At 39.3% G+C, this 14,664-nt stretch overlaps 4 protein-coding genes and 1 long non-coding RNA gene across 12 annotated transcripts in view; 3 read left to right on the top strand and 2 right to left on the bottom strand.

Annotated features, from left to right (window-relative positions):
• LOC146475179 (uncharacterized) overlaps positions 1-14,664 on the top strand; it is a 453,604-nt gene that overhangs the window by 248,055 nt on the left and 190,885 nt on the right. For all 6 annotated transcript variants that reach the window (XR_014865986.1, XR_014865985.1, XR_014865983.1 and 3 more), the window contains 5 exons: positions 9,974-10,135; positions 10,401-10,478; positions 11,402-11,469; positions 11,738-11,794; positions 13,331-13,439. Coding sequence is in view for 1 of the 6 variants with exons in the window: in XM_085116101.1 (XP_084972227.1) it covers positions 9,974-10,135; positions 10,401-10,478; positions 11,402-11,469; positions 11,738-11,794; positions 13,331-13,439 (474 nt within the window). In the remaining 5 variants the exon portion in view is untranslated. The remainder of the gene's footprint in view (positions 1-9,973; positions 10,136-10,400; positions 10,479-11,401; positions 11,470-11,737; positions 11,795-13,330; positions 13,440-14,664) is intronic.
• Positions 1-14,664, bottom strand: part of LOC146475184 (uncharacterized) — a 186,470-nt gene that overhangs the window by 29,208 nt on the left and 142,598 nt on the right. The gene's annotated exons all lie outside the window — the stretch shown is intronic.
• Positions 1-14,664, top strand: part of LOC146475188 (tetratricopeptide repeat protein 28-like) — a 142,882-nt gene that overhangs the window by 111,054 nt on the left and 17,164 nt on the right. The gene's annotated exons all lie outside the window — the stretch shown is intronic.
• The window catches only part of LOC146475177 (uncharacterized), a 275,844-nt gene continuing 261,922 nt past the window's right edge, over positions 743-14,664 (top strand). For 2 of the 3 annotated variants that reach the window (XM_085116132.1, XM_085116130.1), the window contains exon 1: positions 766-845. Coding sequence is in view for 1 of the 3 variants with exons in the window: in XM_085116133.1 (XP_084972259.1) it covers positions 8,597-8,693 (97 nt within the window). In the remaining 2 variants the exon portion in view is untranslated. Of the gene's footprint in view, positions 850-7,727; positions 7,767-8,553; positions 8,694-14,664 lie in introns of all 3 variants that reach the window. The other variant, XM_085116133.1, reaches the window with a different exon arrangement.
• Positions 5,615-7,210, bottom strand: LOC146475189 (uncharacterized). The gene has a single exon (XM_085116195.1). It carries the CDS (start codon positions 7,069-7,071, stop codon positions 6,088-6,090), a length of 984 nt encoding a protein of 327 aa, XP_084972321.1. The 5' UTR covers positions 7,072-7,210; the 3' UTR covers positions 5,615-6,087.

The following is a 14,664-nucleotide window of genomic DNA, read 5'->3' as shown; positions in this document are numbered from 1 at the left end:
AACGAGAAATTAAAAACCTAAAAATACATCTCACTTCTCGTATACACTGGGTATACCCCTATAGTTTAATTTGCAGATCTCAGCACATAGTTTCTTGTCAAATGGTGACCTGGTCTTACAAGTGTAAGAGGAAAAATTTACAAAAAATGGAGGGGAAGTTAATCATGTCTTATGTAGGAGGGGGATAAGACTTTATGCTTCCATTGTGAAGATCTTTTCAAGATCTGTTTGGTGTTCAAATTTGATACAAATTGACCCAATATTGAGCGCGTAATGGCTTCTTGTGCCATATGGCACAGGACACTTTGCTTGAAGGGAACTCTTCCAATTCAGTGAAAACGTTACAAATTAACCGACCTTTCAACGTTTCGAACTATTGTTTATTAATTGGCGGCAATATCTATAAATATACTCCCACCATCCGGTATTTCCTTATCAGAGGGGGTTCCCCTTATGTTTCCAGGGCGAATAGATCGTAAACGTCAAGAAACCAGCGTGTATTTCACATGTAAATGTAAATCCTCGCCTTAAAGATCTCATAGCTCAGTATTACAGAACTTTCAGAATGTACAACGGTTTGTTTAATATAATCCAAACTTCTCCTTAATTAAGCAAAGAAGATTCTTGGCAAAACCTGATCGCTGAAACCATCAAGTAGTTGACCTTTGAGCCTGTCTACGTAAGAGTTGGGTTTTGGTCCGCACGCTATTCACTGTGTGATATGAGAAGATCAGATAACGCTTCGCTTGCATATTACACTACAAGAAGAAGAAGACGGGTAGTGATCTAGCTAGCTTACTGCGAGAATAAGGAGGCCGCAACAGTTGTACAGCTGTTACGAGAGAGTAAGTACATCATGTTTAATTTACACCATATCCTACTGGTATTGTAGGCTACAGCTCCGGGGCTAAGACTAGCTTTTTAAATTTAGACCAACGGTATTTGTGTCATCAAACTGGCGACGATAGCGATGCCACCGCATTCCATGGCATGATACGGAGCAAAGGCTAAAAAATACTCTTTGGCAGTCAGATAGAACTTGTTCCACAAATGTAAGCTATTAAGGAATGGAAATTAACTATAATTAAGATGCTCTGAAATTGTTCATCTCGCATTTGATTTCCTGCGTGGTTAAACGTCTTTAAAGACGTCTGACATTGTTTCGGCCGTCACGCATGACCCGCTATAGGACGGTACAAACTCTTGATATCAAACGAGGGCTGAGTTAAAGAAACCTAGACTACGAGTAGTCCCCCATTTTTCCTCAGGGATAGTAGGGCGAGCGAAACGCGAGCGCGCGTGAAAATCACCCCCACGCGAGAAAAGGCAACGCGGCGGGGAGAGAGAAAAATGAGGGACTACAGACAAAGCCCCAATCTCGTACCCAGAGTCTTCAGGCTTTTTGGTCAGCGGGGCAACGCCGAGAAGACACTGGGGACATCGAAAAAATTCAATTTTTTTGATTGGCTGTTCCGTAACGGTTTCCATTGTTTTACCGCAGAAATCCTGCGGTAATAAAATTTGATGTCCCCAGAGTCTTCCCGGCGTTGCCCCGCTGACCAAAAAGCCTGAAGACTCTGGGTACGAGATTGACAAAGCCCAAGCTTATGACCCTTCACGGCCGACTGATTTTGGAGTGTGAAGATCGTATCACGTTCTAACTCAATTAAGCGCACCGAATGGGATTCCTTCTCTCATTGAGCTGTCATTGCCCTTGTCATCGGGAAATATTTATTGCAAGTGAAAGAAAACCCAGACACAAATTCTTCGCGGCTGTTTCTTTTCGTAGTTCCACCAATCGTCTTCAGGCTTTTTGATGAGCGGGGCAACGCCGGGAAGACTCTTCCCGTCGTTGCCCCGCTGACCAAAAAGCCTGAAGACTCTGGGTACGAGATTGTAGTTCCACAGGCTAGTTTGCGGTTGAAAATCTATTTCTGACGCGACGTAATGTACAACGGGCGGGCAGCGCTGTCGTGTTCGATGAATTTATTTCCCACGGAAAATTATTTTACCGCGGCCACAAAACGTGTAATTTCTTCAATTCAATCTTTCACAAAAAAGATTTCTAAAAGAAAGGGAAAAGATTCTGGAGAGATAGTTCTGTATCCAGTGAATATTGATGAACATTGCAGTTGAAATTTGATCATGCACGCATTTTTTTTCCGATGTATGCAAATTTTTTTCAGACGACGCCAGACAGTCTGACGTCATTTATACTTTGTTTGACAAATGTTGACAGATTGCCATGGAAGAGCCAATCAGAGTTGTGCGTTGTGAGAGCAACGCATTAGTTCAAAAGCTTGGGCTTTGTCAATAGTCCCTCATTTTTCTCTCTCCCCGCCGCGCGTTGCCTTTTCTCGCGTGGGGTGATTTTCACGCGCGCTCGCGTTTCGCTCGCCCTAATATCCCTGAGGAAAAATGGGGGACTACTCGTAGTCTAACCACACATGGGATCAAATATGTCACACAAGAACCAGAACTTGACACATCTGGTAGAAGAGGGGAATGAAACCGTTTGTGGATAAGGGAAGAGGAAATCAGTTCGACTGAAAGTTTGTTATATTTAAGTTATGCATCTTCACCATTTACACACTCTGCTCGTTTCCTTTCCAAAAATGGAATTCGCGTTTCTCAGTCTACTTCGAATAACTTAAGACTGCTAACCAAACTTGGTTTATTTCTCTAATTAATTCTGAATGTTTGCGGTAACGAGCCCTTTGATTTTACGTGAATTGGTCGCCATTTTGAATTACGGCAAACGTCGTTAAGCGTTTTACAGTTTCTGGAAGGGAACACGATGACAGCTCCCCATAACCTCTGAAATATTTTCAAGCTGAAGGTATATGGCTATTTTGCCGATCAAAATTGAGGCCTCTGATAGGTTTGGAGTCATAATAACCGGTTTTGACTTTTCCATAAGTTTCTAACACTGAGTCGCTTCGCAGAGGAATGTATTTCAATCAAACCCAAATTTCTCAAATTCGATCAGCGATCTCTATCGCCAAGCACCTGCTGGTGCCTGAGTTTCAATTGGAGGCCGAGTCGTGAAAAAGTAGCGTAGATCTATGATGACTGGAAATGCGAAAATTGTATCTATAGTGAAATTCTAACACGACCCCGCAAGCGTGTATAACGAAACATTATAGTATGTTATGGTATCGCGTGGCAAGGTGGTCGACAGTCAAAATTACAAAACGCAACACACCATTGAAAAAAGTGGCTGGAATCAGTTCGCAATCATCTAAATCTTATGGAGACCAGCCTTAAATTAAAGTGGCTAATGATTTCCTTTGCATTCATTTTCATCCTCATTGGCATGACATTATCAATTTTGGCTTACAAAAGAAGTGACAAGTTTGCATCGCTGTCACATTTTCTAATGCGCACTTATGTCACCAAATACAGCTTATGTTCACTTTGTTTGTGTGTTTGTTTCCAGTTGCGGTTTGTGGGATTCTTGCTTCTAACCAGAGGTTAGCCCAAAGCAAAAAAGGGCTTACTCTAGGACCTTGAGTCGCCGTAACTTTGGGTGACTTAGGGCGATTTAAGGCGACTTAACCAAAACATTCTGTAAAATTGAAGCGATTTTAAGCGACTTAAGGCGATTTTAGGCGACTTAAGTCGCCTAAAATCGCTTTATGCATTATCATGCATTATCTGGCGCAGTAAGTAAGCCAGACTGTTGTCCATGGATAGTTAGGCCTGTTAATATGCCTCAGTGGGCATTTACAATTTGTCCTGTTTAGGTTCCACATGGAAAAAAAATTCATATTTGTTTTTATTGAAATGGGGAAGTTTACCCCCTAGGGGAAATTTGAACTGTTTTCTAATCTAAGGGATTGTTAAAAGACTGGCATGGGGTGGGGGTGGGTGTGGGGGGCTCCCATATAAAAGTGACAGGGATAAACTCAAAAATTTTGAAAAGAAGCCCTAACGTATAAGACGTATAAGAATTCTATTTTGTGACCATAATCTGAACAATTTTTTTCATCATTTCATTATTTTATTTAAGAGATACGAAATCAGTTGATTGACATTTTCTGCTTGTCATATTTTTTGGCTTCTTACCCTAGAATGTAGCACAATGTATCCAATAGAAGTAATTTTAGATGTTAACACCCAAAGGGGTACCAAACCACAAATATTAACCCCTTAAAGGTATGGTGATCACCCACGTCAATTTTATATGAGATTTCCCCCCCCCCCCCCCACCTCCTGCGGGGGGTATTTAAGGCAACTCTAGGCGACTTAAGGCAACTTAGGCGACTTTAGGTCCCAAAATAGGCCTCAAAAAGGAATGTTTTCACTATAGACGTGGTAAGTGATTGATTTGAAATTCGTTTCATGTAAAATACAGGAAGTAGGGCTCTTTCCAGAAATGGAGTGAAGTGTTGCATCAAGAGCAATTTTATGTGCACTGGATGAATGTACACACTGGTAGTGTGCAATCATTTTCGTTCGAAAATGATTCCATTTTATGGATGTTCTTTTTGTATAAAGATACCAAGATCTGCCGTGTTAGTGTAAAACCGAAACTAAAAGAACAGCCGAACCTGTATTGTTAAAGCGGTATCTTATCAAACGGTCACCCTCTATTAAGCGGTCAGTTCTCAAAATTCCGAAATTTCCCTTAAATGGGGTGGGGGCATTTACGGTTGACGGTTAATATTTTGGTTTTTCTACAATTAGCGGTTTATCTCTCTTCGTTACGGTTAACAGACATCTGAAAAGAAAGTCAATTGCTCTACTTAAAGTTAAAAATTAGTTTTCATTGTTGCAAAAGACATTATTAAGGTCTGTAGGTCTCTAACGACCTTTCCCGGATGAAAATAGGCTGAAATAGGTTATATCAGCCACCAGACAAGACACAAAAAGTCGTAAGAAGCGATCTTACAATCTCTAGAAGGAAATTGTGGATGGGAATTTTTTACGATTAACTCTTTTTTTTACCACTAACAATAAAAAAATTTTCATTTGGTACGCCTATCGACTGAACTTTTCAGTCATTTTACGACTAACGATTAACTATATTGAGACCCTCTCTGAAATTCTAGGGGCCCCTATTACGCCTTTTACGGTAAGCGGTCGCGATCACCCTTAACTAAGTCCCAACGGGCTGCTTCTATTGTCTTTACCTGTATTAAACGGTCACTTTGTAAAAGATATCACTCAAAAGTAACAACAAATAGCGTACCCGGTGTTCGACTCTGTGTTTAGTTTCACAAATCATTAAATCACCGCATATTGTCGTTTGTACTTTGTGGTAAAAAGACCGTTTTATTGTTGCCGTTTATTAACCGAATAAGTTATATTTTAAGCGGTTAATGTATTGCCTGTACATTAAGTTACCAATACCAAATGTGACATAAAATGGCGTTTATTTTTTTTCCTTGTGCACCATAAAGCACATAAATACAGGTTTGATTGTAATTTATAGTTAAGTTGTCACTGATTAAAAATTCTGAATCTGTAAACAAACCCTCGGCGAAAGTGCTGCTTACTGGGGCTCTCTTGCTTATTAAGTTTGGTCGAGTTTCGAGATGTAACTAATAACTACAATTGGTCCAGCGGGGTGAAAATCCCAGAGGTTAGCGAGAAAACACGGAATCCAAAATCGTATAAGATTCTTTAATGATTAATATTCGATCTGGAATTGAATCAGCAAATACATACTATGATTAAAGACGAAACTAGTTCTTATAAAGGAAAGTAAAAATACACTCAGTTGCGTAACACACGCTGGCAACAACACTTGCTTAAAACCGAATAAATGAAACTACGAAGCCTTAAGAATACCAAATACAAAGATCAAACACACTTACTTCATGAAAGGATTCCATGTTAACATAAACAGATCACGTCCAAAACTAAAACTTGTAAACCGAAAACGTTCCGAATAGCAGCAATACTAAATCTAATCCGATGTCCGACCTAGTGAAATTGCAGACTAATTAGTTACATATTTTGACAGCATTTGCTATGATCAAACGGAAATCAGGTCTCTTATAAAGTTATTTAAAAGTAACGCAATCGTCAAACAGTCACACAAACACTCTCCGCCCCGATGAGGGCGTAGTCCTCATCTTCTTAAGGGTCGTCTTCATATACTTCTGCTGGATAGATCACCGCAATCTTGGTAATGGGTCTTTCGTATTCTCCTGTGCGGGTCTTGACCTTGACGTTACGGATCCTGCCGTCATGCCCAGGATACACGTTGATCACTCTACCGACGTTCCACTTTCCACGGACTGCGCCGGGCGTTTGAACCATGACGAAATCATCCACTCGTACATTCCGCTTCTCTGCATGCCATTTTCTTCGTGGGATCAAGGACGGGAAGACATCTCTTGTCCAGCGGTTCCAAAACGAGTCCACTATTTTCTGGACGAATTCTATTCTGAGTCGTGGATTCTTGGTTTGTCTGAACGGTCCTTGAGGAACTTGGGAAGACGCTCGTCCAAGCAACATGTCATTGGGACATATATACGAGCCATCGTCTGGATCATTCGGAATACGGCCAATCGGACGTTGATTCACGAGGTTAGCAATCTCTAGAAGACACGTTTGTAATTCCATGGGCGTCAACACTTGATCACCAATTGCCTTTTTAAGAGCAACCTTGCAGCTCTTGACCAACGCCTCAGCGCATCCGTTTTGGTGTGGCGCCGCTGGGGTGGTGAACTGCCAAGACATCCCCTTTTCTGCTGAGTACTCGCGCAGCTTCTCTTTATCCCATCCTTCGATCATTTCTCGAAGCTCTCGCTCCGCTCCGATAAACTGGGACCCGTTGTCGCTAATCATCATAGAGGGTGCTCCTCTCAAGGCAAAGAATCTTCTTAGAACTTGTATAAATTCCATAGTTGTCAAATCAACTGCCAGTTCCAGGTGGACTGCCCTGGTATTCAAGCACGTGAAAATGACGCCATAATGCTTGGCGGTTTTTGTACGGCCAATCTTGACGCTGTATGGACCAAAGTAGTCGCAAGACGTGTAATGGAACGGCGGGGTTAACGAGGCCATACGGCTGGGCGGAAGGTCTGCCATAACTTGAGATTCCGTTTTCGCGTCCATTCTACGGCAAAAGACACATTTGAACTTGACTGACTTGGCAAGATCGTGTGCTCCAATTATCCAATACTTCTTCCTCGTCTTGGCTACTGTGGCAGCTATACCGGTATGACCACACTGATGAACATGGCGCACTATCAGATGTGATTCCATGTTAACATAAACAGATCACGTCCAAAACTAAAACTTGTAAACCGAAAACGTTCCGAATAGCAGCAATACTAAATCTAATCCGATGTCCGACCTAGAGAAATTGCAGACTAATTAGTTACATATTTTGACAGCATTTGCTATGATCAAACGGAAATCAGGTCTCTTATAAAGTTATTTAAAAGTAACGCAATCGTCAAACAGTCACACAAACAACAATAAAAAAAAAACATTAGTTAAATTCACGTTTGTAAGGCACGGACAGTTGTGTATTGTTTGTGTTTGTTGATATGTAAAGACAAGCAAGACGTTTAAGATTCTTCTCAAGTCTAATTTAACTATGAAACCAATGAAAACGGATTTTTTTGGCCAAAAGCAAATCTTACGATAACATAATTGATCATTAGCAATGGTATGGAAACATGCGTTTGATAGATCGCAGTTCTTAGGGCTTGATGTTGATCACTCACAGTCTAATAAGTCCTACGTTTCTTCATATTCTCACGTAGTGTTTGGCCATTGATATTAAAGTTTCCAGAACATAAGTGGTAAGTAATTTGTTTTTTGACTCATAATTTGCTACTCAAGGACGTTTCATTTAGCATACTAAGTATAAAGTAAAACTCATTTCATTGATGCAATGGTGGAATCGACATGCTCATCATCATCATCATCATTATCATCATCATCATCATCATCATCATCAATCATCATCATCATCATCATCAGCACATTTATGAAGATGATCCTACGAAATAACAACTTTGATTTTCATTTGTAAATTTTTTTGTAGGGTCGATATTTTCAAATAATCTTTAGTTGAAACATCCCAAGAAAGGAGGTGCCCTCGCACTTTCTAAACTGGAAGTAAATTAGACAAAAGTTAGTTTACAGTGAATGATAATTCTAAGTTTGCCAACAATCCTTAGCATTAATGCTCATAATGGGGTCTCTTGTTCATCGACCCTCGCCGACTTCCAAAACTGATTTAATAACGAAACGAAATGGGTAGCCTGAATAATAGTCTGAGAAAAGTTAGCTCGTGTAGGAGATGCTGAGCATATGCCAGGTTTTACTTATAAGTTTTACGTGCCATATACCTTAGGGGCTTTAAGGTTGGTCAAACGGATGCAGCATGTTGAATCCTCATGTTGTACTCGTTTGGCCACGATGTTAAACGAAGTCTGATTTCCATCAAACATCTCTTCAACATCGTCCGACTTTTTTTGTTTTGTTTTGTTTTTTTTTTGTTCTCGGGTGTGATCAAATGAAATAATCCTTTGTGATATTAGAATTAATGACCACAGAATGACTTACAGTTGTTTTTTATCTTAGGGAGATTTTAGACTGAGTTACGTTTTCCATTTTCCCGTCATTCATGGCGGGGAGTGCAGAGGAAGCCAAAAATGAAAGTGACGTCACACCACCTGACTCTGAAGAAGGAAAACTTGGTTTTGACAATGACACTTTAAGAGGTAAAAAAAAAAACGTTTTCCATGTTACAAGAGGTGAAAACATTTTTTAAGCCATTGTTGACCCGAGGATAATGTTTTTTTTTATACATCTAAAATGCAAAATTATTTATATCAAGCTGATGAGCCAAGTTCAAAATAGAGTAACTGACAACAGCAGTAAAACTTGCTAAGCACAGTATTTTTTTTATTGTTATTTACCTTAACATTACATTTTATTACAATACAGTGCTCAGCATAGTAGAATATGAAAAAAAACGTCCCTTTTGACGGTTTTTTTTTATCTTCAGGAGCAGTATATTTTATTTATTTTCTACTATTCTTAGTTATGTAACATTGTGAACGTTTTGTCCTGAGCTTTCGTTATAGCGTGTCAGTTTTTCAGCGTAATTTAGGCACTGCAGTGTGAATCGTTCTACAAGCGTAGAATTAATTGTAAGCTTTTGAACTGAAGACTAAAAATTAATTAAAGCTTGAATTAAGGCCCACTCATGGCGAAACTCTTCGTGTTCTGTATGTTTTATTTCTCAGACCAGGGATAGGAGAGCGACCAAAACACGCGAGCGCACGCGAAAAACTCTCGATGCCGCGAGAATACACGAAAGCAGATGCGCCCTGCGCGTCTACTCGCAAGAGGCGACTTTTTCGATTATCGATTATCCCTGAGAGAATTGAGGAATTACCTCCTCTAGTTAATAGGAGGAATTGGGTTTATTACGGAGAGTTTTGATAATGTTACACCGCATATGAGACCAGTCAGTGATATAATGTCTCACTGGCCTTACTGACTTAATAAAGACGATGATAATATTTTGCTGCTTTGTCCTAGTATAGGGGATTTTCGGCCACATTTTAAGCCTCATTAGGACACATTAGCATAAACGACAAGACTAGCCACAGATAAATGGTATATTTAAATCAGAAGAGCTTGGCAAACTTAGCTAGTATTTTCCGGAAGTTGGCATGTTATTAGTTTTTGGGAACAAGCGTTAAAAGTGTCAAAATTTTACAAAGAATGTATGGCTGGGTGGCAGCCCTTGCCTCGTAGCGATACATTCTTTGCTTTTTGAAAAACTATAATATCTCAGAATATTCAACAGGTAACACTAATATTTACACTGATTACTAAGAGTGGCGTGCTATTTGTTAATTTATGTAGGTGTCTATTTGTGCCGGTAGCTTGTTGTTTGATAACCAGATTTATATGCTACTGAGGCAAAATCTAAACCATGACGTTATTACAAACCAAGTTATCATCAACTGGATTAATTTGTCTTTGTTAGCGATAGTGGAGGTTTACAAGGAAGATGGTAATGAGAGCTACCGTAAACGAGACTACTACAATGCCGTGAACTTCTACACTGAAGGAATAAACGTGAAATGCAAAGATGACGAACTGAATGCCAAACTGTACAGCAACAGAGCAACAGCAAATTTCTATCAGGGTGAGTGGTCTTCGTCGCAATTTCTCCTGTTAAAAATTCTACTTGAATACAAAAACAAAAAAGCAATCTTGTTGATTTTGAATTTTTTTTCATCATCACAGTACTCGTTCCAAGTCCCACCTCGGTGGAACGCATGGAGTTAGTCTTTAGTTGTATTGTTGGTTTTGAAGCTACAGTTATCCCAGGGCACCAAAGAAAGAAAGAAACGGTTGCTTATGTTGTTTCAACCACACTCGTTTATGAAACTTCTATTTCTTGTTTTAAGGAAAATACCAAGAGACAATAGATGATGCAAAAGCTGCCATTGACTTACAACCAACTTACATTAAAGCTATCGCAAGAGGTGAGAAGTATTATCTGGCCAGATAAATGCAGTTGACCAGTCCTTTGCGATTAGAACTTTACAGCTCAAGGGACTTAGTTTACACACGTTCAGATTCCAGTCATTGCTGTTTAACAAGTGAGTTTATCAAGGTACTACAGTCTACAGAGATCACTTGCATCGCGGACAACTGTTTCATCAGGTACACTAAGTCAAGTTGGACTGTTCATGTTGTGCCGAGGATGGGGAATCTCTTCAACTCTCTTCCCATAAGCGGGACAGGGAAGCAACGACAAAACTTTCCAAAGACTCACTAAAGAAATCCCTTTTATACACTCTGCAACATTTGTCATTGCGAGTTTGAAGCCCTGTCTGCAGATCATAATATAAGAGACAGCAGATCAGGCATTAAACCTCATATATGTTGAGAACAGGAGAAGAGCCAGTGTCAAGGAAAAGGGGCAACGATCAAAAACCCAACTTCAACACTCACTTGCTCCACCAGACGATAGAATGTAGTCGTTGGTTAGGAAAGCCTCTGAATCACGGATAGGTCCAGTCATTGATAGTGCTCTTTAAATCTTCAGTTGAAAAGTCAAACCAACGCAAAGCTTTCTAATTAAAGCACAATTAACTACCGCAATGTTCCAAAGGTAGCTGTTAAGGAAGCCTCCCAATGCAACGATCCCCTCAAAACAATTGCGACTTAAGACGTACTTTAACGTTTCCTTCTGCACGAAAAGACCTCTTCTCGCAATGGGTGAAACAATAGTCGGAAAGGGCGTCTGCTCTCGATCCCAGGTTACGAGCCTCTCAGTAATGCGCCGATCAATTCGAAACTTACTTTGATTACGTGACCAATTAGATTGCAATACAAACCAAATATAACATGTACAGTTAACGCTTGGAAGTTTAATTTTTGTAAAAACTTTAATATTTTGTAGGGGCAAGTGCTTGTGAAAAGCTGGGTCGACGTGAAGAAGCCATCAAATGGTGTGACAGGGGATTGGCAGTATCCTTTAATTCCTCGCGGTAAATACCACCGAAAGTGCAACTGAAGATATTCTAGGCAACTTTTAAGTTTTTAAGTTTTTAAGTTTTTTTTAAGTTTTTGTTTTTGATTTGCCTAGAGTATCTTAAAAGATACTCTAGGCAAATCAGTCAACGATAATTGTACCTCAAAAATGAATTCAAGATCTTTTCGTATTACAATAATGGCTTGGTCGCCTTGTTTTATTTGGTGTGTTGAGCGATTTTTCTTAACTTTGCGGTAAAAACAGATCAACAAGCAAAACAAAGCTTTACTGGATTTGAAGAAGTCTATCAATAAACCACAGGTATTTAAATTAGGAAAGTTTGAGTAAAGCGAAATTAATTCGTAGGTTTTAACTATCAAAAAAGGGTTACAAAAGGTCAATTTTTTTTTCAAACCAGTTTTCAGGCCAGGGTCTTTAAATATCCATATAAATATCCATACCTGTTTTCATATGTGAATCATTTAAAATGATGTTTTGGCGAGAGCTGTCAGCTCCGGTTTTTGTCTCTCCATAAAATCCAAATGTCAAAATTACAATTCGATCAGGAAACAGAATAATTCCGTACCCAAATTTCCCACGGTCAGGAGAAAGAGACATAATTCCAAACCTGCGGTGAGGTCTGAGTAAGAGAGTAGAAATAGAGAGAAGGGCCACTGAAACAATAAATATTTCTATTCATCAATTAATTCATTCATTCATTCATTCATTCATTCATTCATTCATTCATTCATTCATTCATTCATTCATTCATTCATTCATTCATTCATTCATTCATTCATTCATTCATTCATTCATTCATTCATTCATTCATTCATTCAGTCAATCAGTCAGTCAGTCAGTCAGTCATTCATTCATTCATTCATTCATTCATTCATTCATTCATCCACCCATCTGTCCGTCCGTCCGTCCGTCCGTCCGTCCCTTCGTTCGTTCGTTTCTTCATTCATTCGTTCGTTCGTTCCTCGCTCAATCAATAATTCATTCATTCATTCATTCATTCATTCATTCATTCATTCATTCATTCATTCATTCATTCATTCATTCATTTATTCATCCATTCATTCGTTCGTTTGTTCGTTCGTTTATTTGTTTATTCGTTTGTTTGTTAGTTCGTACGTTCGTTCATTCATTCATTCAATCAATCATTCGTTTGTTCGTTCGTTCCATGTTTCATTCATTCATTCATTCATTCATTCATTCATTCATTCATTCATTCTTTCATTAATTCATTCATTCATTCATTCATTCATTCATTCATTCATTCATTCATTCATTCATTCATTCATCCATCCATCTGTCCGTCCGTACGTTCGTCCGTCCGTCCCTTCGTTTGTTCGTTTCTTCATTCATTCGTTCGTTCGTTCCTCGCTCAATCAATCATTCATTCGTTCATTCATTTATTCATCCATTCATTCGTTCGTTTGTTTGTTCGTTTGTTTGTTAGTTCGTTCGTTCGTTCATTCATTCATTCATTCAGTCAGTCATTCGTTTGTTCGTTCGTTCCATCTTTCATTCATTCATTCATTCATTCATTCATTCATTCATTCATTCATTCATTCATTCATTCATTCATTCATTCAATCATTCATTCATTCGTTTGTTCGTTCGTTTATTCGTTCGTTCCTTCCTTCCTTCCTTCCTTCCTTCCTTCCTTCCTTCCTTCCTTCCTTCCTTCCTTCCTTTATTTATTCATTCCTTGGATTCTATTTTAAACACATTATTTTAAACGCCTTCGTCTTTCCCATAAACTTTAAGCCAAAGGATAATCCCATACCCTTCTCATTCTATGATCCAGTATTAGACCAAGGCCACTCTTTATTCTCTTTAACTTTACAGGAAAAAATCGTCAGTAGCTTCCCTGGGGATGTAAAGGGATTCCCTGGGGGTGCTGGGTTCCCCGGTGCAGGAGAAGCAGGAGTGGTCCCTGCTGAATCAGTCACTGGAAGTAAGTGACAACTATATTTATATATTATCCGTGTTTTCGTTACTTTCCTTTTGTTAATACTATGTTTACACTAGCCCAAGTGTTGCATCAAACATGTTACATTCGTTTGGCCATCTCGCTCAACACTGTGCAACATCAATCAATGATTGATTAATTATTAGCATTTAACGACTGAGTGATTTTTCTAAATACGTATCGTAATTTTCCGACAGCCATTGCTATGTGGTCGTGTGCTTCAAACAACGGCTCGCTAAGCAAAGCCGCGTCATATTTGAAGCCATGGATAGTTCATATTTTAAGCCTTCGTGCTGACCCCATGTTCCCCACTAAAAAAGTCAGTTTGTTCTTAATTTTCGAATGTAAACGGATAGATCCTACACTTCTTAAAAAATCATCTTTTTGGTTACAATTGTAAATACAGCATTCCTCTTCAAATTCCCTGCTTTTCTTAACGATAGGGAGGACTTGAGAAAGTCAGAAAAGCTATTTTTGTCAGTGGGCTTCAGGCAAATTACGACCTGTTTTGTTATTTTTGGCTATCAAAAGTGCCTTCATCTTCAACTTCGCAGAACTGGGCAAGCGGAGGAACAACTGAACAAACCAGAAACTCAAACCAACGAACAAACGGAAGGCCGAGCGAACGAACATCCAAACGGGCAAACGAATGGCCGAATGATCGAGTTAATGAAAAAACGGTGAACAGACCCGTTAGAGAGTTTAAAAAAACCGCCAAACAACGAGAAACACGAAGGAAATATCGAAACGTCCTAGGGTGAATCTCTCTGCCACACGTTTCAAACTGCGGCACCACAGCTGGCCCTACGTGCCTCAGCTGACATGTATCATTCTATGCAGTTTAAACAAATTATAAACTTATGTTTCCTTGTACCTGAGTGTCCGGCATCTCCAGAAGAAGAGTTCTTATTTTGCATTAATACATGTTATAAATGACGTTGGACTTTATTTTGTTAATTTGATTTGAACATTGATTATTAACTGATTATTGCCACAAATACGAAGGCACTTCCGATCAAGGACACGTGTTTTAGATCACATTTCATTTGACACTAAGTAACCTTTTGTTCATTGTCCATTATCTTGAGTTCGACACGCGGTCAGCATATACACGTACACGGACAGTGTAGACCATTTATTTCGTCTTGTGTTTTTATTTGCCGCACGAGGATCTACCCTTCAGCTACTAAGACATCATTTCAATTTGTAT

The sequence above is a fragment of the Pavona decussata genome, unplaced genomic scaffold (assembly GCF_977016875.1).
Source record: "Pavona decussata unplaced genomic scaffold, jaPavDecu1.1 SCAFFOLD_85, whole genome shotgun sequence".
NCBI classification, from domain to species: domain Eukaryota; kingdom Metazoa; phylum Cnidaria; class Anthozoa; order Scleractinia; family Agariciidae; genus Pavona; species Pavona decussata.
Note: the sequence above shows the minus strand (reverse complement) of the source record. Positions and strands in the feature narration are given on the sequence as shown.

Bases quoted from the DNA above. Each gene is read 5' to 3' on its own strand.
- LOC146475189 (XM_085116195.1), bottom strand. From the start codon at position 7,071: ATGGACGCGAAAACGGAATCTCAAGTTATGGCAGACCTTCCGCCCAGC.